Source organism: Gambusia affinis, linkage group LG06 (genome assembly GCF_019740435.1).
Source record: "Gambusia affinis linkage group LG06, SWU_Gaff_1.0, whole genome shotgun sequence".
In the NCBI taxonomy this organism is placed as follows: domain Eukaryota; kingdom Metazoa; phylum Chordata; class Actinopteri; order Cyprinodontiformes; family Poeciliidae; genus Gambusia; species Gambusia affinis.
In genome coordinates this window covers 19664323-19690745 of record NC_057873.1, presented here as the reverse complement: position 1 = coordinate 19690745, position 26423 = coordinate 19664323, and the positions used below count along the sequence as shown (strand labels likewise).

General features: G+C 40.6%; 1 protein-coding gene across 2 annotated transcripts; it reads right to left on the bottom strand.

Moving 5' to 3' along the window:
* Positions 1-1266: 1266 nt before the first annotated feature.
* Positions 1267-25884, bottom strand: mettl16 (methyltransferase 16, N6-methyladenosin). 2 transcript variants are annotated; one of them, XM_044120528.1, is made up of 10 exons: positions 25796-25884; positions 25306-25450; positions 16561-16748; positions 15025-15165; positions 14770-14885; positions 14261-14403; positions 11654-11723; positions 10594-10683; positions 4339-4518; positions 1267-2071 (listed from the first exon to the last, which is right to left on the bottom strand). In XM_044120528.1, the coding sequence occupies exons 1-10, from the start codon at positions 25857-25859 to the stop codon at positions 1472-1474; spliced, it is 1737 nt and encodes a 578-aa protein (XP_043976463.1). In that variant the 5' UTR covers positions 25860-25884; the 3' UTR covers positions 1267-1471. The 2 variants fall into 2 exon arrangements, with proteins under 2 accessions (XP_043976463.1, XP_043976464.1); XM_044120529.1 differs by having other exon boundaries at positions 25683-25803.
* Positions 25885-26423: the final 539 nt, after the last annotated feature.

The window sequence follows — 26423 nt, the reverse complement described above, 5'->3', positions numbered from 1 at the left end:
AAAACAATTTTTTTCCACTGTGAGAAATGTTAAATCCCGAAATAGCATTTCAAATTGCTGTAAAATAGTCGAGTATTTTAGAGCTGGGTATTTTTAGAGGTTATTCGGAGGGGAGCAGAGTACCCCCAAGTAAAACGTAGCCATACAAGAAAATTACTCAAGATTAAAAAAGTATTCGATATAAAAGCTACAAGTAGCAACAAATTATCTGATCAGATTTACTACTTAAAAATGTTTTGATCAAACAAAAATATAGTTGCGTGCAAATTATTTCAAAGACTAAAACATATATGTTTATAAAAATATTAAATATTTTAGTCTAAGTCTAAGCAATTGGAAAACTTGACTCCAGGTCACAGTCAGACTGTCAATTTAAAAACAAACAAACAAACAAAAACCGTTAGGGAACGTTCTCCTAAGGTTCTTTAAGGGATGCATAGTTCTACCTGATATTTAACTAGAGTTTACCCTTTATTAAATAATTGAATATGATTACTTCACATTAGTTTTCTTTATCCCAAAAATCATTTTAGCGATCCCACCTCTCACTGTTTGACTGCAGGAAATGAGCTCTCCTGCGACCTAACACCTACAAGTGGTGAATGAATGAACGATGAATGAATGGGTTATTATTATTAGTCTTATTTGATCCCAACAACACAGCAACACTTAGACTTCTCCTGTTACCAATAAAGCAAGTGTCCTTCATAAATAACATATAAACAATTTGAGCTGTTAACATTAACTCTCTAAACTACAGGCCAATGACAAAAAGAACAAAGCAAACAAACTTGTTTTAGTTTCACTGGATAGCACATGACTTGCTCCCCACACACACACACACACACAGAGCAGTGGAGTCAAAGTCCGGCCATGACCAAGGCACATGTTGTACGATCAGGAACGGTTTTTTGTTTTTTTTTATCTGCAGGGATTGTGTATCTACGTGTGCAAGGCTCTAGAGGTTTAAATCTGTTTTCCTGTTATTGACTGGACTCTAATACGGATGTATGACAGTAACTACAAGGTAATAATAGAGAGCTTCAACACTGATGGCTCTCCAAACATAGGAAATACTGAGAGACTCTACAAACTTCCTGCAGAAAAACAGGCAAAAGTTAAACAGATTGTCCAAGGCAGTCATTACAAACTCTGGTAGTACATTAAACAAGAATTACTGCTGCTACATCAGAGCAAGGCAGGGAACTCTTACACCCTCTGGTGGTTACTGAAGTGTACTGCGAAATAGAAAACATGAAGCAAAGATTTTCATGATGAAACATTTATTTAAAAAGTTTGGACATGTTTTCTCTTTCAAAACTAAAAGTGATCTTAAAAGATAATCTAGGAAGAAATGAGAATATAAAATGACGTTAATAAACTTGAAGGAGTTTTCTATTTTATAAAACGATAGAAATAATTTCTAAATACCGTACTTCAGAGTCTGAACATACCACTGTCTCCCTGAACTTCAGACCTTCCCCACTGATTTTAAAAGTGTGTTCCTGAGGTATGTACGCAGCTGATTCATCAGATCTTTGTTCTGACCCTCGACCCAGTGCATCTCAACCCCTACGTCGTTTCCCTCTGGAATCACATTCAGAAGGCTCTTGAACAGAAAGTGTTCGACTCCTCCAGGAGTTTGGGGCCGTCCGGTGTCACCAGCGCTCTCTGCAGCAGGAGTTTTCACGTCCGCTTCCTGTCTTGGTTCTGCGCAGACGGAGGAACCCATGTCCACATCCTCACCTCCTGCATTTGCCAGCGTCTCTTTTTCTTCTCGTCCTTCAGCCGAAGTCTCAGTTTCTGTGCTCGACTCTTTTGAAGAAACGGATTTGCCTTTGAGGTCGGCATCCTGGCTCTTGTCATTTCCTTGGTTTTCAGTGGAAACGGGAGCAGCTGTGACCGTACTGGTTTGTATACTGGTCCCAGCGCAGGGAGGCGCCCTGGGAAGCTCTCGCAGCTGTCGTGTCTGTTCACGCCTCTTCTGTCGGCCGTGGATCCAGGTGTTCTCCACAGCAGTCAGGAAAAGGCTCTGCTCGTGTTGTCTGCAGGGGACCCGCTTATGCAGCACCTGTAGAACGACAAACAAGACTCCGACCAGTTCAGAATGATGGAACCAATCCAGAATTAATTAATGCACAGCAAAAAAAAATTTAAATGCTACAAACAGAAAACCTTGCCTTCACTTGTTATAGAGATGCTGTATATGTCAAATGACTTAAAAGAAATCTAAGTAATTTAACGTCTTGAAATTGAATTTCTGTCTCTTTAAAACTTCCTTCTCTTTCCGAAGTCATCAGGAAAAGGCATCACACCATGGTTCCTCTATTAACATTTTAACAACGAGTTTTATCAGTGTTGCACTGAGAAGTAGCTTGTATAATGCGCTCAGCTGATGCGCATTTCCACCATGTGTTTGCTAATTGCTGCTGGCTAGTCTGAAGGAGCTGAGAGAGGCAGTTTTGAGAGAGGCCGGCTCTGTGAGGAGAAGCTTGGTAACTGCAGCTCAGAGGAGGAACATTGTCTTGAAGGTGGTGCTCAGTCCAAGGTGTTTTGCACAGTTTAATGGTTGCCATGGAGATTAATGAATTTCTCAAACAGGCATGAAAGAAACAAGGCAACACTCCAAGTATGTTTATGATGAGGGAATAACATAAAAACATGATGTAAAGCTAAAACAAAAGTTATTATTCAAATCTTTTTATTGTTTTATACATGTAAGAACAACAATAAAACAAACAAAATCAAAATGACAACAGGTGCTAACATCACATATTTAGTGGGGGGGGGAGAAGGGGAAGGAGAGGGGGGGGGAAGGGAAAGGAGGAGGGGAGGGCTACATGCTCAGAAGTCTGTCTCAAAATGCAAAAGAAATGGCTGCCAGGTGATATTGTATTGTTGGATTGAGTCATGTATTGTATGTTTCAGATGTTCAAGCTTCAGATGGAGCATAACATCTTCCATCCACTGCTTATGAGATGGAGGAGCAGCTCTCTTCCAATTGAATAATATTAGGCGTCTTGCAAGCAGTGTAACAAATGCTATAGCATTGGCCTGCTGCGTTGTTATTGGTGTAGTCGGAGGGACAACCCCAAATAAGGCAGTTAGAGCACTGTGATCAATATTCCTCTTGCATATAAGTGTAATCGTCCTAAAAACTGACTCCCAAAAGGGGAGGAGCCTAGGGCAAAACCAGAACATATGACTGAGATCAGCAGGGTTGTGTCCACACCTAACACAAGATGAATCTACACCAGGATACATTCTAGCTAATTTATTAGGGGACAAGTGCAATCTGTGCAGAACCTTAAATTGTAGCAGGCTATGTCTAATGCAAATTGAAGAAGAATGGATTCTTGAGATTGCGGCCTGCCAGGCTGTATCAGTAAATAGTTCCCCTAACTCTTCTTCCCATGATTCTTTTAGATGTATAAGCTAAAACAAAAGTTGATTTTACAGAATACTGCCCCTTTAAATACATTTTGTTGTGCACTTGCAGTCTCTATGAGTGCAGAAAAGTGTAGTTTTGTCTCTCCCGGTGATGCATAGATATCTTTTTATTCTGTTTGGGTTTTATCTTCTAATCTCTTCAATGTTCTCTATTCCTAATTACATTTTCTGAAATACTATGTCATATAATTTAATGCAGACCCGCCCAACAAAGTCTTAGACTTTCAGACAACTAATTTCGCAAATCCGCCACTTCTATTTCTTGCAGACATTTTGCAAGTTGAAGAATGCTAAAGCTACAATTGGATAAGTCAAGATGGTCGGTAGTTGGTTGTATTAATACAACAGTTAATTACACTATCCAACTGAAAAACAGCCAATGGGCTAATTCAGGTATATTTACAGCAATGTTAATTAATGTGCATTGTCTCTGCAATGCTAATTGCCTAAATAATTTGGCATTGTTTATGCCATTTTTGTCTTGGGTAACATAAGATTTAAATACAAGGGAAACTAAATATTGTTGTAACTCAATCATAAATTCTCTGGCAGAAAAAAAGATTCTGTCTTGTAACTTTACCACTTAATCCAGAAATATGGAGGGTAAAGGAGATTTACATTTTTATTTAACTTTTCCAGTTGAATCATACAAGATTTATAACATCTACATCCTATAAATCCTGAAATATTAAAGTAAACACAGTGTGTTCAGAGAGTTCTAGTACAAATCTTTAAGTTTGTATCTAATTGCGTATATGTGGATATCTAATTCTTTTATATAAAGTGCATATAGTGAATTGTGTGAATGAATCGGCAAAGACCAGCTTCAGAAAATCATTAAATCATTAATGATAGACTTGGCAGTGGGAACATAGTTGTGAAGCTTACCCGAAGCTCCGTGAGGGTTTTCTCCAGCAGAGCAGTGATGCTGTCCACAGAACTACAGCTGCTCCTGCAGCAGCCTGCAGCTGAGGCCTTGGCCTGGAGCTCCTTCACACCTGCCTCTGGTAGTGTGAATGACAGCGGCTTCTGAGCCTTCTCCAGTTTGCGCTTCTTACTGGGAGGAGACTGGAGGACAACAAAACAAAGCAGATCATCCAACAGTAATGTGCACTGAAAGAAAATCTGGACAGGTGAAATGTTGCTTATCTGTACAGTTTAGACTAAAATACAGCAGGGAGAGGAATGATTTTGCTGTTACGAAGGGGTTCAGTTAGATCACCTTGGTAATGCAAAATACTCTCTAAATTTCTCTAAATTGGATATTAGAAATATAAAAAGACCACTGCTGTAATATCTATTATTTCCATCTGAATTCATAATAGTATGTAGGGGAAAAAAGGATAATTGTGAAAGTAGAGTTCAAGCTGCCAGCAGAGGGCAGTGTGTGCTCAAATGATGGGCTACACCTTTCTGACTAAGTTAGCAATCTGAAATTACATGTATTCTTTAAGACACACTTTAATAGAATAGAAGTTTAATATATATACCTTTTATTTTATTTATTTTTATTAGTAAGTAGAGCACTTGGGTAAAATTGCTGTCTCTAAATGTGCTTTATAAATAAGTTGAATTTGAATTTTTATCTGACAGGGCATCTGGTAAAATACTTCATTTAGATCCTGCATGTTTCCACAATTTTTAAAAGACGAATTTTTAAAATTAAAAAACAAGCTGTTATATTAATGAAAAACTAATCAACTAATTCCTACGTCCCTATCAATGTGAGCACATTCATCGCTTGCGCCACAAGAGGGCGCTGCAGCGGCGCGAGCTTCCACCTGAACCTGCAGTGCATCAAACAGCGTCTTTTGTCTAATCTTCTCTATCGTCGGGCTGTGATGGGCGGTGGAGGTCATTATCGAGGCATAACTCGGCAGAGACGCGCAGCAGCGACACGAATGCTGCACCCATGAGTCACTGCGGCCGGGTCCAGAGAGGTGGAGGCGGCGGAGGGCAGCGGGGGTCTGCGGCAGCGGAGACGGAGCCGACAGCATGGCCGACTGACCTAGAAACAGCCGAGTGTCGGAGCGGACCGCGACCTTCACACTGCTGCACTGATCCGGAGACGAATCCCACATGCTGCTTTACTTTTTATGCTGCTGCTAATTATCGCCTCTCTCATTTAGAACAGCAGTCTGCAAAATATTTTTTTATTTGTATTAATAAACATTTGGAAATGGATGTGTTTTGGTTTATGTAAAACAAATATATATATAAAACACATATGTATACCCTTTTAAAGGCATTCATAGTTTTGATGGTTGGACTTCTTTGATAAAATGGGTTGTTTGTTTCAGACGTCTCCCTCTCTTCCTTTCAAGCTTTCTAAAGATTTGCACCTCATTGCACAGAGGAAGGAAATCAATAAAATTCATCAGGCTGAACCTGTAGACCACATTCTTGACACAGATTCTTTAACTAATGCAAACAAACAGATTTTAAAATGAAACATGCACACTCAACACTCACACACGTGCTCTGTGTCCCTTTTATGATTTCTTTTCCACTCCATTATTCATCGCACTTAACAACCCTGACCTCACTGCATGCCGCATCGAACTCACTCACAAAATATGACATTTTTTATTGGTTAAAAAATGCCACTTTTAAAACCTAAAAAGTATGTACTAGGTGGTTCTTTTCCGACATATTCTGCAGCTAGTCACCCCCATCTCAGCTCTCTGGCTCTATTTATGTACAGGATACCAAACATAGTCCCACTGGAGACACAAAATGCAGCAGCACCATCCACCTTCAGGCAAACATTGTAAATCATATTTGACCCAAACCTTTGTGTGAACTCTGCACCTTTCTGTCCTCTGACCAGAGGCCTGCATGAGCAACACAGAGCCTCAGGGCTGGAATGAAGCTCAGCATATTTTCTCTTCTTCTATTCTGTCCACCTCTCCTATAAATGCAGTCACATCACCGTCCGGTAATCGTGATGATTATTGCTCCTACCAAATGAAAACCTAAACATCAAATTCCCCTGCTTTGCAAAATATTCAAAGTTTCAAATGCAAATAAATAAAATAATTCAGAAAAGTTTTGTAGTAGTGATGTTATGACCTACAATGTGGGTACGTCACAAGAAAATATACATTTATGGAAAGTTTAGTGGAAGGAAAATGTGTAAAGGACAACTGGAGGTTGGAGTTGAAGAAAGCTCCTTTAAGAGTTTGAGAAGATTCACAGAGCTTGGACTGTGATTAGAGTTAGTGCTTCAAAAGCCACCAAACACAAAGAATCTATGGAGGATTGTAAAAAGGAAGATGAGGCCCAACAACGCAAACGAATGCTGCTAACGAATCAACCTGGGATTTATTTACACTGTTCTCCTCCAGGCAGCCTTGGATAGGTGCAATAATTTGTGCAAAAGTACTTAATGCAAGAATGTGACATTCTGTCTGAGAACTACATGTTGGGTTTTCATTGATTATGTTTACTAAATGTCACTCAAATTTAGAGATTTAGATTCGTTAACTCAGCGTTTGGTATAATTAACTTTTAAATGTTTTGGATTATGGGCTGCACAGTGGCGCAGTTGGTAGAGCTTTTGCCTTGCAGCAAGAAGGTCCTGGGTTCGATTCCCAACAGGGGGTCTTTCTGCACAGAGTTTGCATGTTCTCCCTGTGCATTGTGGGTTCTCTCCGGGTTCTCCGGCTTCCTCCCAGAGTCCAAAAACATGACTGTCAGGTTAATTGATCTCTCTAAATTATCCATAGGTGTGAGTGTGTGTGTGAATGGTTGTGTGTCCTGAATGTCTCTGTGTTGCCCTGCGACAGACTGGCGACCTGCCTCTCGCGGCCAGCAACCCTCCTGACCCCACTAGGGACAAAGGTGAACAGAAAATGGATGGATGGATGGATTATATGTTAAAGCTTCTCTTTAAAAGGTTTGGTAAAACTTTGTCCGCAGCTTTTCATCTCAGCCCACAAGTTTTCTATGGGATTGAGACCAAGATGGCCGATCCAAAACACTGACTTTAGTAGCCTTAAGTTACTCTGTTAATACAGCAGTGTTCTTCAAATCATTCACCATTCAGAAGAATTTTTTGTTAGTCTCCTCACACAACATGAGGCTGCTACCTAAATATTAAATTATTTGTCCCTGTGTGTGATTGAAAGTCCCCCCTCCCTCCTGAACAGAACAGAGGAAGAGCTGGACATTTCCATTGGGTTTATATTGTTTTAGATGAATGAGGCGCCATCAGATATCTGGAAAATGTACCCAAGCATGAACCAGACTTGTAAATGTCTACACTGTCTTCCTAATATTGTGGCTAGTTTCTTTTTGTTTCCAATGTTCTCACATAAAGAAGAAAACTGATCTAGGTGTTGCCTTTAAATATGCATCCACAGGTTCGGCTTTATTTCAAACAAACGTTACGAATGATCCTCTTAGAAGCTCACAGAACCATGAGAAAACCCATTTATATTTTCCAAAATTGCCTAATTGCACTGTAATTGTAAGTATGCAATATAGGTTTGAAGAAAGTAATAAAAAATATACCCTAAAAAAATTATCTTAGTATTCTGGCGTTTTTGCAAATGGGAATAAATTTGGTAATCGTAGGATCGGAAAGGTTTACGTTACTTTAATGTCAGTTTAATTAACTAAGCGAATTAACTTTTCAACTACATCTAAACTGATGGAGATGACCCTACATGTTGATGCTTCCATGTTCAAGCTAACTTTGTAACTCCAGATATTTTCAGGACTTTAGTCCTGGTGGTGATGATATCAAGCAGCTTCAAGGTAAGTAGGTCACAGCTGAACCTCTGTCACACGTCGAACGTTGCAGTCATGAATGAACATTTTCATGCCCACCACAGAAACATGGGGAACCGAGCAAAGAACCACACATGGATAAACTCTGCCGTGCGACCACTACCGGTAAACACACACACATGCTTTGAGAGGGTCTGCGTGAAACCGATGGCAGGCCGCTCCCGAGCGTGAATGATGCTGAGCGCAGAGCAGAAGAAGTAGGCCAATCATTCTGCTCTGCTGCTTTTGTGCCAGAAAGGCCAAAACAGAGAGAGCTGCAGCAAAGTGTCACAATCTATTCTGTTTAACCATGTTTAATTCAGGGTTAGGCAGGGTAACAGAGCTGCGGCTTCGTTTTTCATCCCCTCTTTCTGTCACAATCATTTCCAACTTTCTCCGGGTCCAGACAAGTCAGTGAGCGCAGAGCACTGCCCTGGCAACTGTTGCCTGGCTACTGCATGCAAGAAATCCCATAAACATCTCCCCAGAGGACAGGAGTTAAGTGCACATAATGGATCAGGGCTTGGCGAGGAGGACAGGATCCAGATTGAAGAGAGAGCGAGGGCTGAGGATGGAGCATCGGTAAGAACAGAGGAATCAGAAAACAGGCCCTGATCAGAGTCGGTAATTTACAGGCCTAATTTTATTAACTCGCCCCGATGGCCGATGGATTACACATCTACAGGCAAGAAGCTTGATGGCAATTAGCAGCAGGTCACACAACAAGTTCTGAAATACACTTAATAGATATAAGTACAACTTTGAATCTGGCTCACTCCTCCCAACTCTTCCTTTAGCCCAGTTTGGTTGCAACAGCATGAATCCTGGATGTCATTTTGTCGTTCAACTGATCCATCGTTTGGCCCCTGAACATAAACATCCCGCTGCAGGGAGATTCAGAAACATGCGTCCATGCATTCATAATGTCTTCCAGGATTACCTGTACAAAGGTGTGCATAATTTATCAATTTAAAATTATAATTCTCAGACTGCAGCATTATTTATAGAGAAAAGAGTTTGAAAGCATGAAATGGGAGTCAGGGCTTTAAGTTACTAGGCAGCTTTGTTGTAAAACCAACTTAGTCTATAGTTTGGGCTCAGGAGGCAGCTCTCTGCTTTTAAGGGTAGGATTAAAAGTTTTCTTGTGATGAAGCTGACAGGCCTGACCCAGAGCTCTCCTCTTATTTATTCTGCTACAGGCTCAGAGAGCTGTGTGAGATCCCTTGAAGTAACCATCACATTCTTCCTCACTGTCCTGTTCTTTACGTACACCATTAAACAAAAGCAGCAGTTCATCTATTGTGTTTTCTAATTTCCTCCCAAACGAGGCAGAGTTTTCTGCCGTCTTTTAACCTCGTCTTAATCAGTGGATCTCTTGGATTCCTGAAGGATCAGTCGAAGGTTTCAGTGTGTTGTCGGCTGCTGCTTATCTCGCGGTCAGAGGAACGTGTTTTTGTAAAGTCGTTTGAAACTCCTCCATAAATCAATCAAGGGATCCTGAATTATAAAGGTGAAGTCATGGTGTGGCGACAAATATCAGATAATTGCAAAGAAACAAATATAAATGGGATCTTCAGGCTCTTTGTTAAATGAGGGCCAAATCACTATTTTTTTGTTTAATCCAAGAAAAATACCAACTAAATCAGTCCACTATAAAAAAAGTCACTAAAAATCTATTCATTTCTTTTGATAAACAGCAGAAATAAATAAAAAAATTACAGTACAATTTATCAGCAAAAGCTTAACTAAAAAGAAGGAGATGATGCCTGTCAAATAATCCCTGCATTGTCTGCCAGCTAGTGTCAGGGTTCTTACAGATTTACCATTAAAAAACATCCAGACTCATATTTCAAAATTATTCCATCAGTTTTTAGAGGATTATAAACATTTGAGCACAAAATATTCCCCTAATTAGGTATTATCTTCTGTTTTTGGACACCGTTTCACACTTTATGGCATCTGGCAAAATCTTGATCAGTTACAATCCATGATAATTATTATTTCATAAATAATTATAATTTTTTTTTAAATCAGTAAAATCTCAGTTTGTACTTTGTTATTTCTTTATTTCACGAAATGCCTTGTTTGGTTTCTGAACCAAACCCAGTTCAAGACCCTTGGGTTTAAATCTCAGACGTAAAAGCATCTTGAGGCCCAAAAAGCAATGAAATGTCCCTGTTCGATCGAGTCAATAGATTATAAAAAAAAACCCAAGGTAAATAGTAAAAATGTGTTAATTGGATTTTTATTTCTTTTAATTTTACTCTTACAAATTAAAAGAAATAAACCTTCAATCTTTTTCCTGTCTCCTTTTCTTGGAGACGATAGTGCGGTAAAAGTAAAGCAAATAGAAAAGTAACAGGAACTTACTGGGACCGTCACATCGTCATAGAAACTCCAGGCCAGCGCCCAGCGCATGGTCCGTCCCTGGCAGAACTCTGTGTGGGTCACTTTGGGCACCTGAGCAGAGAAGAGAGAGAGTCAGAGATGGCCAACACAATAAAGTGCTGAAGGAAACGATTCCAGACATTAAGAGGATAACCAGCGTTATGCTCAATCTTCTCTCTCTTTTCCATCATCATGGGATGAGAGCACAAGGCGAACACAGTCACTAAGTTCTGCTTCATTTTCTATCTATTTGAGTCCAGCTGGGTAAATATGCTGTCCTGAAACACAAACGATGCGTGCAAGCATCAGGCTTCATAATTACAATATTACACACACTGAGTCAGACAGATAAAACCTGAGTAAGTATAAAGTGTTTTCCTAGCATGCCTTAAACAAAAGGAGACATGGCGACCCCAAAAAAAACATATTTGCTAACCCTTTTCTTCACTATATTCTCTAAATGCTCGCCATCCAGCCGAAGACCCGGAGCATAAATATTTTTCAACTACTGTTCAAAAAAATCCAAATCACAGATTTAAAACAAATCTATATTTGTTTTAAAGCAGCATTTATCAGCGCGAGTAATCATGGGAAAGGTGAGTGTGTTGATACAAGAAATATTTTATTCTTACACAAATTTATCAGCTGTGCCCGTAATTATGAATACACGTAGAGGGTTGTATGACTAATTTTCTAACTTCAAAGCAAAAACACACAACAAGGTGTGTGTTTGGTGATAAAAGCTTTGGTATATTAACTAGAGAGGTTTTTACTGAAAGATGCTTTACAGCGAAGCACCGGTCTCCTCCCTGGATGTTCTCCATCACTTGGTCTCAGACCTCTGCAGGAGGTTTCGGAGGAGGCTGGGTGTCTTCCTTTTTCTTTCATGCGGGCTCATTTATGCTTTAGTGGCTTATTAGAAATGGCTGATGAACCTCCTAACATCCACTGAGATTTAATTGGGATCTGAAGCTGCTGTTTCTGCATGAGCAAACTGAGATCAGAGGCTAGAGTTTGGTGCTGCTCCTCAGCGGATACTCACCCCTTGCTTCCTCAGCTCCTCTTTCAAAGGAGCCAGGCTGCATTTCTTCCCCAACATGCAACTGTACCACCTGCAGAAAGAAAAATCAACATCAACCAGCTGTTTGTGTGCACCCGTATGAGCATGTGTGTTAGCAGCCCACTGTCCAGACCTGAACTACAAAGCAGAGATCAAAACAACCAGGCGCAGGCTTCAGGGAGCAAAACAAAGGCAAAGTGAAAACATGAGAAGCAGAAAAACATCCGGGCGCTCATGGTCCTGCAGCGCACAGAGAAACGGTTTTGAAGTGTTCCCGAGGCGGAGGCCTGATCGATAATTACTGCTGCGCAATAAAGACGCGAGTCTGGTGTTGATCAATGTGCAGCAGAGTCCAACTGGAGCACACGGAGGAAAGATGAAGACATTAGGGAGCGCCGGTCTGGAACCTTGGCTGGTGAAGCTGCATCCTCCGGGCTGAAGAGGAGTTTAAATCTCGTCTTCTGTGATGGACGCAGGCAGCATTAGAGCTCATCTGCAGATGTTGGAGCCTTCCATAGAGGATCTCATAAACATACACAGGCATGCTAAAATCCACTTTTTCATGATAAATCATTTCAGAGCTTTTTCCACTAATTGTGTGCTATATATGTCCAACACATAACGATGCAATTCTCGCAAAATCTATCTCTTGCTGAGAATTTTAAAAATACATTTGATTTGGACGTTATGTTTGGACTCATTGATAAACTAATCTTGATCCTCAAATTTCTAGAAGACACCTGAAGGCTCAGTGTTTGGGACTGTTTGTATTTTCTTAGTCCATGTGAAGAAAAGTTATCCTGGAATATTACATTTTGCAGACATAATTCCAAAATTGACATTTTAAGCTGGATTTCTAGTGAACACCAGTTTTCTGTGTGTCTTTTTAAGACTTAATTTCACAATTTTCTGTTAAAATGAACCGTTTGTGTGTGGACAGATGACACAAACACGTATGTTGGGGAGTGATGATGCAAGGAGGGCCTCCTGTCAAACCTTTCGCTGACGTAATGAAATATTGATCAGCTGTAATAATAACAGATGTTCCCCACTTCTAATCACAGCGGGGAAGGAAATCCCCTGAAAGCCTTCCACCACCAGCAGCTCCTTCAGTCATGAAAGAGTGCAGCTGCACCAATTTACACTTTTGGTTTCCCCTCTTTGAAAAGAGAAAGCAGAGGGTGAACTCAGAAATCATTTTCATATCAATAGAGAGATGAATCAGGAGCATCACTTCAGCTCTAGCTGCAGCATGGAGCTTCTGTCTGACAGTAATTAGCCATTAGTGGGGAAGCAGGAGCAAACTGGGGTGGCAGGGTGTCTCACTGGACCATTTCTAAAGGCTGGCACCGTTTCCATGGACACCTGGTAGCTGTGGTATCCCAGCATGCAGTTGGGAGTGACAGCCGGCTCCGCTTGGTTCGTCTAGGACCTCAGAGCTGCTAAACAAATCTGGATTCGCTCCGACTGCCTCTCCTGTATTCATGATTTTGCAACATGGAGCCACATAAGAGCAGGCAGGTGTTAACATCAGCCCCACTCCACTGAAGCATCATGAACACACACACACACGTACGCACACGCACACACACACAGAAAGTATGGTGTGTAGCAGCCAGAGCAGGTGTGGCCTGTCTAATCAGGTCTAATAGCTCCACTCTGCTGGGGTCTCACTTGGCTGCTTGGGTGACAGGCCCGAGAGGGGGACGTGACGGCCGCCACCCAAACACAGTGGCTCCCCTGTGGCTCCCAGATACAGCGCAGGGACTGTGTGTGTGTGTGTGTGTGTGTGCCTAAATCAATACAGTAACTGAGGGTGACAACTACATCAGCGATCCATCTGCCCGTTTCACGTGTCAAACTCGAGGCTCGGAGGCCAAATCTGGCCCGCCTTAGCTGCTTATGTGAAACAAACGCCACATTACATCAATCAGGCTCTCCATTTTTTTGCGATTCAAGAATTGCAGAAATTCATGCAAAAATCAAGAGATCCTTTCGTTTTTCCCGCTAATGTATAATTGTGGGTTTATTGTAATTTTTACACAAAGACTGTCAAAAGCATTGGGTTTAAGTGATGCCAACTCCCACCTGCAAGTGGCAGGGTTTCTTACTTCTACTACGCTGCTGCCTCAGCCTTACTTGATGTCAAGTTGTAGTGTGTGGTCGGTGTGACGTGTAACAAAAAGTCCCATTTACTGTCATACGTGTGTGTAAATAGTGCAAAATTCCTGGCAAATATTTCTGAGTTAGCACCACAAAATCTGTGATTTTGATTGTAAAAATCAGAAAAACAATTCAATGTTGAAAGATGTTCAATACTATTTAGTTTTAAGAAGTACGCATTGAATGCAGAGACAGCGATTTATTAATGGGTTTTATCAATACATTCTGGCATATTCATGATCTTGATGTGTCCCAAAATGAAAATGAGTTTCACACCCCTGTCTAACTCTCTGAGCCTCTTCAAAGCACACTTCAACATCCATCAGGTCGCTGCCATGTGTAGCTCTGATGTGTAGACATTTCTGCACCAAACATCCACTTATGCAACAACAACAAACAAAAAAAAAAAGGACTTTTTGTCCTCACCGCAGCCGCTTCTTCAGCTGCAGGCTGTCATGAATGATCCTCTTGACGAACTCCAGCTCGCCGCCCTCCGCCATGATCTCAGTCACTCCGCCCGTGTTCACCGAACTGGGAGGAGGTCTTCGTGAGTTTCTGGAGTTCACCCCCTGCAGGGAGAGCAACAAGACAGACAGAGATTAGCAGGAAATCCTATTAGGGGCTTATTAACTTCACGTAAACAAACAGCATTTCATGCAGGAGCCGAACTGACTGAGTCAGGGAGGCTGAGCCAGAACTAAAACACAAAGATAACAAAAACACTGTGGTGAGCTTTTCACACCAGCCACAATTCAAAATGAGTGAATGTTTGCCAAAAAAGCAGAAGGTTTGCTAAATTTCCAAGCAGACATAATAAAACACAAATGGAGAGGATATGTTTTTCTTCTTTCTACTCCATATTGAACATGGAAAGATTAATAACTAACATGAATAAAAATCTTAGATTACATTATAACATACTGAGATGCACATACCTTTGCTTCTAGCTGGTTGGCGAAAAAAGGTGGGTTGCACATGCAAAAGTCATAAACAATTTCTGTCTCTTCTTTTAAGGCGTCCATCAGTAAAGTCTTCTGCGGGACTTTTACAACTGTTAGAGAAAAAACAAATTAGTAAAGTAAAGCAACATAACTGAAACCGACGTGACACCGTTTTATTTTACTACCACTCACGATACATCAAAGCCCACAGCATCATACGACCTGCATCGTCTCTGAGCCTGCACTCACCTTTCACCAGGTCTGACAGCTTGTTCTGCTCCACATTCTTCTTTGCGTAGTCGAAGCAGATGTCGTCCACCTCTGTGGCGAGGAAGAACCAGCCGTTCATCGTGGCTCCCAGTAAGGGATAAATGCAGGACGCTCCGGTGCCTGAGGAAACAGGAAACACATCTCTGACGTCTGAAAATGATGTATGCATCACTATGAAGATTGATTGTGGCCATCAGGGAATGACATGGAAATGTGCGCTGCTATTTTAAAGCTAACAAAAGACAAGATGTGATGCGCTACTAAACACTCTAAACATCTGGAGCCAATAAATGTCAGTTCCAGCGGTGATAATCGCATTATTTTAACGTAACAAGATGCATTATTCAGGTCACAGTCGGAGAGAGACGGCATCCTTTGCTAACGGGACAACCGGTGGTGATCCATCAAAGAGAAGACGGCTTCATTCTGCTTACTAACAGCTACAGGGTCACCAATCAGCGACCTGGAGCCTCACAGAGGACACACCCACGCCTCTGCAGGGACAGCTCAGAGTTGTTTTTGTCTCTCAGACTGACAGATTGGACACGAGCTGAGGCATCTGGACAGGGATTTGAGTTAGCACTGGGAGAACTGGGAGTGACTAAGGTCTTGTGCTGGGGGCTCTAAATGACACTTTGTAATCCTCTCTAATAGAAAACGTGAAAAAAAACAGAAATGGGAGCATGAACGGCTTAGAAAAAGGCAAAAAAAAAGATTTGTTAAAGCAACCAATGACCTTAAACATCTAGTCAGCGAAATAGCAGAATGGGTTAGACCACAGTACAGTTAAATCTTATAATGGCCAAGCCAAACTCCAGACCTAAACCCAATTAAAAATCTGTAACAAGACCTAAAAATGTCTCTAAACAAATATTTATAAATATTTCAGTATGATGTTTGTGAATGTAATGTGACTGAAAGTTGGTAAATCGAAGGGGTGTTAATGTTTTTACAACATGCTGGGGCACACCATAGTTTAAGGACACAAAGAAAACCAAATCTGATTTGGTTAACTCTCCCACAGTCTTAGTGCAACGCTCTGGACGACCGTGGCAGATGTCACAGTCAGACAGCAGGGAAGCAGAAAGTTTGTCCCATCAGACTGTCAATTCCCGGAACTAAAAAGAAATAAACTAGTAAAACCAAACGTGAGGTCAGTCCCAGAGGACAGAGTAAAACACTTGTGTAGCTCAAATGACCCCATCTGTTAAGATCGCAGGAGGTTTATGGTGCAGTCCCACAAAAACAGGATAAAACTTCAGTTTATGTTTGGCTCCCAGTGCAGAAACCTTCATCTTAGCAGCTGCATGTCATAAAATTAAAATATATTAAATTAACCTGAAGAATTCAACTATTGATAAAACGGAGATATTCTTGCCATTTATTAAATACTGTGGTAACTGTATTTAATTTTCTTTGTGTAGAAATTTGAAGGAAACAGCTTATTAACAGCCTATCAGCACCCATGCATGATGGCGTGTGAGCAGTCAGTAAGAAATCCAGCGCAGAGTTTACCGATGTCGATGCCCCGGCGAGGCTGCTTCTGGCCGTCGATGAGGTCCTCCACCCAGTGGATGTAGTTGAGGCGCAGGGGGACGGTGGGGATGAGGCGCTCCAGAGGGATCTCGATGGTCAAACCAAAGTCTTCCTTTAACAGAGTGCAGGTGAGCGCGCGCACCGCCTCCGGCTCTTTGAAATTCACACTGCAAGAAAACCAGATTAAAGTGAAAGTTTCTGAAAAGGTTCAATCGCACACATGACAAAAGCAGATTATTGGTAGAGCTGTTAACACATGCAGTTAATCAAAGTTTTAACACATTAATATTACATAATGCAGATTTATCACATGACCTAATCGCCCCTCTCCTGCGGAGGGTTACCCAATTCACAGCAGCACAGTCTTGTACGAATTGCAATAATAAATTATTCTTCCAGCACAACCAATTTATAGTCAACATTTCTAAATTACAATTTGAAACAAAGCAACATTGTGTAAAACATTTTAAACCATCCTGAATATAAAAACCTAGGAAACTGAGATGTTTGGTTTGAAACGGTGAAAGATTTTCTTAAAACATTTCGAAGTCGAGCACGGTGATTAATCTGATTTATTTTTTAAATTCAATTGACAACACTAATTATTATTAATGCGGTCCCTTCTATTTGTTCAATTCTGAAATCAGCTCCTAAATGTAACCGAATTTGCTGAGTCAAAAATCAGAAATGAGACTGGTTAAAATAATAATTACTTTATTTCTACAAGTTTCTTGTATTGTGACCACAGAGGATAGCACTAAAATTTTATATTTAGCAACTTTTTAAACAATAACTATAATAAGTATATTTGCTGCATAGTTTCCACACTTTGCAGTATTCAGCAAAGCCACTTTACTGCTATTATGATTAGTTTATGACCAAAGCCATGAAAATAAACTTTAAATTTGGCCTGATTTCATTTATCTCTCTGTTTGTGTCCTGTTGGATTAACCTCTGAGGTCACTAGACAGTAATTCACCAAACTGCTCTTAAATCGCCACTTCATTAACCTGCTGCAGCTCTCTGCACCGAGCCTCATCACTTCACATTTCACACAAACACACACACGAGGGACGACGTGGGGACGAGCAGCCCATCAAATTAAATCCCCCCCCGGTGATTACAAAGATTTTTACACACCCAAAACAACACAAAGCTCCACACTTTCTTATTCCCAGCCCTCCCTGCCTGACTCGTCTTCCCTCCTCCACGTGTTTAACTATTTCAGCTGTCGCACCAGAAGGTGTGGGCGAGGTAGCTGTAATTAAAGCTTCGCCTGGTCCTTTTACACCTTGGCAGATGCAATTAATTACATCCTGGTGATTGGGAGCGTCGCACTGCGCACATGGGTGGTGTGAAAGCAAACCAGCAGGATGATAAAACATTTGCGGCTGAAAAAGAAGCAAATGTGACACAATTTATCTTGGATTTTGGTTCTAGATGCTCCCCCCCCTCCGTTACGAAAATCAGATAGAAACAGATGAAATATTTTAATTCTAACATAGAAACCATAGGAAGTTCATCTCTTGTTTTTCTTGTCTTCATGATGAGAACAATTTAAACAATTTCCATTTTTATTCAGACAGGGGAAAAAACAAACAAAAACAACTTTATAAAATGGACGGGACCTTTATCAGATTCAGCAGCAGTTCAATATTTTAAGATATCAAGGCAGCAAATATTTGATCTTTTATCAAACTGACAGTGTTACAATTTAATCAGACAGAAAGAAATAGATTCATGAATATGATGAATAACAATTTAGTAAAGTGAAAGTCATAATGTGCAGTCAGAAGTTAATAAACGTAAGATATTTTCTCCTATGCAGTCAAAAGAAATCCCTAAAGATGCATTGAGAAATCATCTGGTTATTGGACTCAAACTGTTTTTAAAGCTTTTTTTTTCTAAACAGAAGAGAAATTAAAACGGTGCATCAGTTTCCATTCAAACAATGTCTCAATAAAATTCATTAGATTTTGTGGTTGTTACCTGACAAGATATGTCATATTTTTGCAAGCGCAACCAGTTCATGGTAACAAACACACTCTTCAGGGTGGAAGTTAGTACTGCAGGAAGCAGACTCAAAATGAGCTACTTTCATCATCACTGAGGTGTTAAAATAAACAAAATATGTTGAAAGCTATTCAAAAAAAACAAAACAAACTAATTATAGCAGTTGAGATGCTGGTCAAATTATGTGATTGGTCAAACCACAGATTTCTCTGCTGCAACACTTCCTAATGGGCATTTGTTAGTAATACCATTACTAGTACTTCTACTCCAATCTGTAACAGCAACAACTCTTATGAATTTTGAACACATTTAAATTATTATAATACTGAGAAAGAACTTGTACAGAATAATATTTTCATGGCAAAACATGCTTACCTGATTTTTGAGTCAAGGCTTTGGACAGATAACAGGAAGGCTGATAAAGTAAAGCAAAGCTGCTCCGTTTTATTATTTTGATCTTGTAAACATCACAGAAGATGCTGGATATCATTTGAAAACGAAGGTCGGCTGTTCACAGTTTTTAATGTCAATTGCTAAAATGAGCTGCTAAAGACAGCTTCAAAAGTTTTAACATTTTGTCTTTCGTCTGAGGAAGGACCGAGCCTTTTGAGCTCTCAATATGATGCGGTGTGTGCTGAGCTCAGAAGCCAGAGTTAAGATACGGATCTATATTCTCTAACAAAGAGCGGTTTTTGCATTTCTGATAAATGAGTTATTGACCTCTCATTGCAGAATATAATTTGAATACTATTTATCTATTATACTTCTTCAAATCTGAATTATCGAACAACAATATCCGTCAAAGGGTCACAAGAAAAGGAAAAAGACACAATGGAAGTCTGACACAAAATTGTGATCAGTACACCTCTCACTGAACATAGATTGATCATGCAAGTAATTTTATTCACATGTACAGCATTCGAACTCAGGCTGATGCTTTGTTTGTTTTGCTCGGGGTGAAAGAGCACCAAGCTGTTAGAATTATGCTGCTTACCGTTTATCCACCATCATCATCGGTGGCTCTGCTAACTAGTCCAAGCATTCACAGCTGGCTGCACCGTGGGAAAGTAGATGTTACCGCAGGACAAAGCAATGGAACGGCATGTACACAAGCATGATTAACAGCGCTCCTCCTGGCTCTGATTGGTCGTTTCTGACCAGGAGTGGTGTATTTCTGCAGACAGCAGGGAGAAGCAAGAGGAGCTAGATTTTTATCAGATTACTCAACAGCTTTAACAAATATACATATATATAAAAAACTATGTTGTATAAAAGCATACGGCAGCTTTTAAGCAGAAGAACACATCTCTTTCAATTTTTCCAAATGAAGAGAGAAACAGGCAGAACTTTTCTCACTTAAAGTCTGAGCTCCAGCTTCCCTCATCTGATAAACATTCGTTAAGCTAACAGGTCGGCTCAACAGCTGCTGACCTCCAAGGGTCCACAGCAAGATTGTAAAAAGATGAGCCGAGGAAGAAACTGGGTCGGGTTTGGGTTATGGAGAGGAACCAGGCTAATGAGCGAGCTGCAGAACATCAGCGTAACGAAATGAGAGCCAGCCTCTCTCGTCACCTCCTCTCCACCTCTCACATTTTCAGCCCTCGTTTCTCCTCAGAGGCATCACTAGATGGAGATCAATATTCAGACAAGCGGAGGCTGCTCAGGCCGCCGCTCTATTTTTAGACCTTTTCCGTGTGCGAGCCTGTGATGCGGGGCCGTCCGTCTCCATGGCAACCACACCTACTGGAGCTGATGAGCGGCGCACGCAAATCCGGCCACGCTGGAGCAATGGCTGATGGCAGGGGGAGAGCGTGAGCGCGCCCGCCCGCGTCACGCCGGCGCTGGGGCTCGCCGTTGCGTGCCTACGCCACGGACGAAGCCGACGGGAATCAAAGAGGGACAAACACGAGACGAAAAACTTGGTGCCGGAGTGGGATTCTGAACAAGAGCGGGGGAAGAAAGTGTTGAAACGGAGAGGGAGCTTCACTGTCGGCCGAGTCTGTGGAGAAATAAAGAGTCTGTGTTCTCAGAGGTGGGGAAGTCGCTTTAGACAACAGACCGGTGAGACAACTGAACGCTTTAATGATCAGCATTAAAGCACAAATAGTCAGATGTATAGACCCGGCTCACAGAGATAACCTTCATCTGAACCCAGTAGGAGCTCAGGGAAGCACGTTGTGCTGATTAGGCAGCATCTTTTCTCCTCTCAGCTGTTTTACAAACCTATCACAATCACCTGCATGTAAAGATAAGCTGTTTGGAAAGGTCATTTTATATTTAGTAAGCAACAAATATTAAACAGCAGCTTAAAACTGCACATGTAAACTGTTTTTTTTTTTTTGTTTTTTTAACAAAAGACCACCGTCTTTAACCAAAGACGAAGATTTGTAGGGGAACAATCACAACTCTGCATCCAACATCACCAGTCTGACTCCTCGTGTGATAAATCCACTGTCACGGGCCACTTTGTTAGGTACAGCTCTTCAACTGAGTGCTGATGCAAATCAGCCAATAACATGGCAGCTCCAAGCATTTAGGCATCTATAGATGTGGAGAAGAAAACATAATGCAGAAAGTGGAAGAGGGAGGATTTCAAATGATTAGTGCAACACATCAAACCTTGAAGCAGCTGGGCTGCAGCAGCAGAACAACAAGCAAGATGTGAACAGGGAGTTGATGCATATAAAAATCTGGATTTTTTTTGTACTCTTCTCCTGACTGATACCATGTAAAATGTCTGATTGTCAACATTTTTAAAAGTCTGCTTTTGAGACCTACCTCCTTGATTCAGCTTTCAACCCAGTAATTTTATCCTAATTAAAAAGATACATTTAGAAATGAAGTCGTCTTCGCTTTGTAACTCTGTAAACTAAATCCTTACATAACAATTATCAACAAGAACGGGTCAATCAGATTTACTATAATTAATGATAGATTCAAAGTTAAGCTGCTGTATTTAACAAAAATGTAATTAAAGCTCATTTTTAAACAATGGCCTAATAAAATTAGGTAAAATTAAAAATATTTTTAATGCAAATAATTATGCTTCCAACCCTTTTCTTTACCTATCAGTGATGAGCACTGTGAAGAATCACACAAAGAAAAGCAGCTCACCTGTATTATTTTATATTATTTCTTTATAAATCAAAAGCTCTGTTATCTACATATTGTCCACTTAAAATTCTGCACTGCAGCTAAGGTTTTGTTTCCTAGCTTACTGCAAATGCAGGACCCGCCGAGAAATGAATACAATAATAATAATACAATAAATGAATCATTGGCACTTCAAATGTGGGTGGGGGAGATGTCAGCTGATGAACAAAAAGCAGCAGATCTTTCCAGAATGCTCTCTCCGTGGTTTATTGTCACAAAAACACGCCCACACACGTCACTGGCTCGCTGTCTGCTTTTCTGGAAGAATTAAAGAAATTCATGACAATGATTTCCAATATTCCAACAAATTCTCGTATTAAAATAACCACAGATATTTGACAAGAAGCTTGCACAGCCACAACAGCTTAAAAAAAAAGAGACACTGACGTCCTCATAGTGGATTTAAATTAAATAAGTGAATTAAAAACCCGTCAACCTGCAGAGTTTCCCTCACCTCGCTCACATCAGACGGCTTAAAAGCCCCCGCATATTAGCAGCTCGGCTGTGTATCACTGCCGGGTAACGATCAATTTAAACCCATCAAGGTTCCTCATTATATCTCCATTTTCTCTTCTAAGAACCTGACTATTAATACATCTCTGAACAGAAGTGGAGTGAAAATTTAACATTTTTAAATTAAGTGTCAACCAGGCTAATGCATCTTTAATGACTGCTACTCCGTCCAAATCCTACGCCTTCTGTCCGCCTCGCTCCACACCCCAACACACTGAAAACAAACCAACGTTCAGGCTGATTTTTGGTGAGGAGAGGGGTTGTTATCTTCTCCCCACTTCCATTCAAATCAAATCCAGCGCATTCCTGCAGCTGCCTCTGGTCTGGGGTGCTATCAGCGCTCTCCACCGGCGGCCTCTGAATGAGGGGAGACGTGCCTCCTCTGAGGATGGAGCGAGTGTCTCCCTGAGATTACTCTCATCCCCCAATTTTTTGCTTAAATACTTTGAAAACCCAGTAGATGAGTTGGTTGGAGGATACAAAACCACGCTAATCCTCCCGTCTACTGACGAGCCGGCAGACTGAAGAGGGAGAGGAGGAAGAGGAAGGACATTACCGCAGACGGCTAACCTGAACGCAGGTGTCAGCTGGAAAAGCTGAAAGGGCTCTGGGATGTTTTCAGGTTTTCTGATCTGTTTAGAGAGAACTGAGTGACATTTCAGGTACAAAATGTTGGGACCAAATAAAAGAAAGCAGGATTTTCATCAAAGAAAACGTGGCTCAGATCAAACCCAAATCCTCTTCTGTTGCAATATAAAATGCAATATCTGCAGGATTTAATCCATCTACCAGAAGTGAAGCACAAGTCTCAGACTGATCCTTTGTGTCTCTGCTCTAAACTCAAAGCAAGTTCTTTAATTGTCTAAATTCAGTTTTCACACTGACGGATAAAAACCTGCCAGCTCTTTGTTCATCTTCTGTCTGTAAGGAAAACGCAGACACAGGAACTCCATCAAATGTTAATTAGCACTTGTCAGACCAGCACAGGGGGACGATGGTTTGCTGCATGCCCACACACGCACACTCCATCCACTGCAAGACGGCTGCCTGGCCACTTCACAGCCCACACTAATGTGTTTCCACACACCCAGAGGTTTCCCAAACCCATACGTCCATATTCATCTGTATAATGAGGAAAACAGTACAAGTTCCAAGCCTTCACGGAGTCATTATTGTAAACAAAGTCAAATAATTCAAGCTAAATGTTTCTGCCGTCTGGGTGTAATGCTTTGCTTATGGCATAATTTACTGGTCCTCACTGAGGGTGTTTTTATACCCGATTGTCTGGTTGGAGCAGTTTGATTGTTTTCTGCTGGTGTGGTTCCCTTTAATACTAAACCTTTTAAGAAACCTGTTCACCCCCTCACCTGTAGTGGCACTGTACTATAGTCCACTGAAGGAAATGACACAAAAGCCTCAGAAGAGGACATGAGCGCAACTTCCTTCTTCACAAAACTTATCCAAAATGGATTGGCGTCAGATTTTAGCTCTAATAGGACTTGCCTTTGTTTCAGTTGCATTTACCCAGAATGCCCTGCGCTGTAGTCCACTTCCTGCTTTTGGAGCAGCTTCTGGTCCAATTGGCATTCACATATGCATTCAAACTGCGCCAGAGTTCACTTCAACAGGAGACCAACATTTTTAGGCGGACCAGAATTAGTTTCTTTGGTCCGCAACAGAGTTTGACGCAGACCAAAAAAAACAACAAACAAACACACAAACACCTTCCCAAACAAACCAGACTTTCTTGGCAAATGAACCAGAGTGTGATTAAAGTAGATTAAACAAGTCTATTGGTTTGAAACCAATACTGCTTTGTGGTTTCTAAAAAGCTGATCTGCAGTCTCTGATTTGATCTGATTCCAGTTTTATAAAAGACACCAACATATAAGACACAGATGGAAGTAGCCTGCAGAGGCAGTAGGCTGAATCCATCAGAAAATTAAGGCATTATGTCATTATAAAATGAAATGAAAGATGTGTAGCGCTCTTCAGCACCAAAAAGACACTTTACAATAAAATTATTATCCACAATTAAGCATCGAAGTATCCCTAACGTCTGATCTTTATTAAGCTCAAAAATATACATAAATTTTTTTTTAAACTGCATAAATTTTGTTGGCTGACAAATTTATAGGCTGAAATCTTAGGTTTAATTTTCAGGCATTCGTGGACAGAGGGGTATAAAATCTGTCTTAGTTCAACATCTAAGCAGCTGGTTTCTGATCCAAGCCTATTAAAGAAAATTTACCTAATTCTGATCTCTGGGTGATTGAACTGAACTTTGGTTTGTACCTCTGGATATAAACATCAGGCTAACATCAAGCTAATTCATCATGAGAGCTCAGTTAACAAGAAGGAGCTGTGAATGTTGTTTTATTTTTACTTCCAAGTTCCAATCAAAGCATCATTAAACGATTGTCAACTTATATATTGGTACTCCTTTACCAGAATAACACAGCACCTATTATCGTCCTCCGTTAATTTGAAACTCCTCTCTTCTTCTCAGTTTTTTTCTGAGTCTATATATCTGCAAAGGTAACCAAAACAAATTGGAAAGCTGGAAACCAAAGCATGACAATGAGCGGTGATGCATGTACTAACTCATATCAGTATATGCATCAAAAAAGACGGAAAAATGATAAATGTAGCGACACTGGAGTTTCTCTTCTATAGCAGCAGCATAATCCCTACAATCACACATAAAAAAAAATAAAAAAAATTATCATGTTTCTCAGCATTTTGCTGCAGAGTTTGGCATCTGATCCAGTTTGGCAGAAACGTAAAACGAATTCATGAAATTTAATAATCCTACATTAAATAAAACAAATATTGTGTCCTACATAATTGCAACCCATTCAACTAAATGAAGACTCACTGACAAATGGGGTTGTGCTGCACAGTGGAGTTTGAATCCTGGGTTGGGTTTTTTCAGCATTTGGTTTGCATATCCATTACAAAAGGTCAGTGACACTTTAAGCAATATTTATGACTGGGTAGTGACTATTTAAAACAAAACGTAGAGGGGGGGAAAAAACAACTTACACGGGTCTTCCTGTGAGGCTGGTGTGAACATGCTGCTGGAAGTCCGGGTATTTGGAGGCCAGGTAGGCGAAGTCCGGAGGTTTGTCCTTGTATCGGTTCCGAGGATGCATAGACTTATTGAGAGCCATGGGGATAATCCTAGTGTCTAATAATAACACATAAACAAAGCCAAGCAGATGTTACCCCCATAAATATTTGACATTTATTTTAAAACTACAATCAGGAAGCATCGCTATTCAGAGGAAAACTGCTGTTCTTCTCCTGACTGGAAAAGTCAGTATTGATATTATATTTTCAGATCTTTCAGCCCAAAAACTAACTGCAGTAAACACAAACTCACACAGAAGCTAACTTTGAAAGCTAACTCTATGACTAACCAAACATCCGGTTTCTGTTCCTATTTGGATGAACAGCGGCTTAATCCCGTTGTTAGCAGTATTTTAACTCTGGCGCTGAAATATTTAACGCAACAGAAGAGCAAACTACTCACGTTGTTCAAACGTTTCTCTTTCCTGAACGCCTTCCAACGTCACGCTGCTGCGCGTTGACGTCATCGACACGTCCCAGACGTCGCATTTCTTTCTCACGTCTTTATTTAATCCTTTAGATTTTCACGTTAGTAACTTTACTCATTGGGCGCTGCTGATATTTCATATGAAATACGATTAGTGTCTAATTTTGAGAGAGAACGGAAAATAATTAGTATCAGAAATACTTTAAAGATTTTTTTTTTTTCCAGAAAGGATTTTCTATTAAGGTCATCCGTCAGTATGAGAAACCTTTGTCAGATGTTAAAATTGTATACTTTGACTTTACAACAGACAGGAATGAGTCACCCATACCCCAAAATAAAGGCCAGTAGTCCAACCCAATACTGAAATTTTCAATGAATAAGCTACAAAGTCCAGAATTTAAACCACTTTAATCACATTTAGACTGTGCAACATTACTTGAAAGAGCTAATCTCACAAAAGAGATCATCTTTTGAGAACCAAACCAGCAAAATTTTAAATTGTCTAAATGTGACAAACTGGTGAAGACATATCCCAAAAACTTTAAAGGCACTACTTTACCTGTAGAGGAGAAAATAAAACTTTTTTTTTTTTTCTCGGACACAA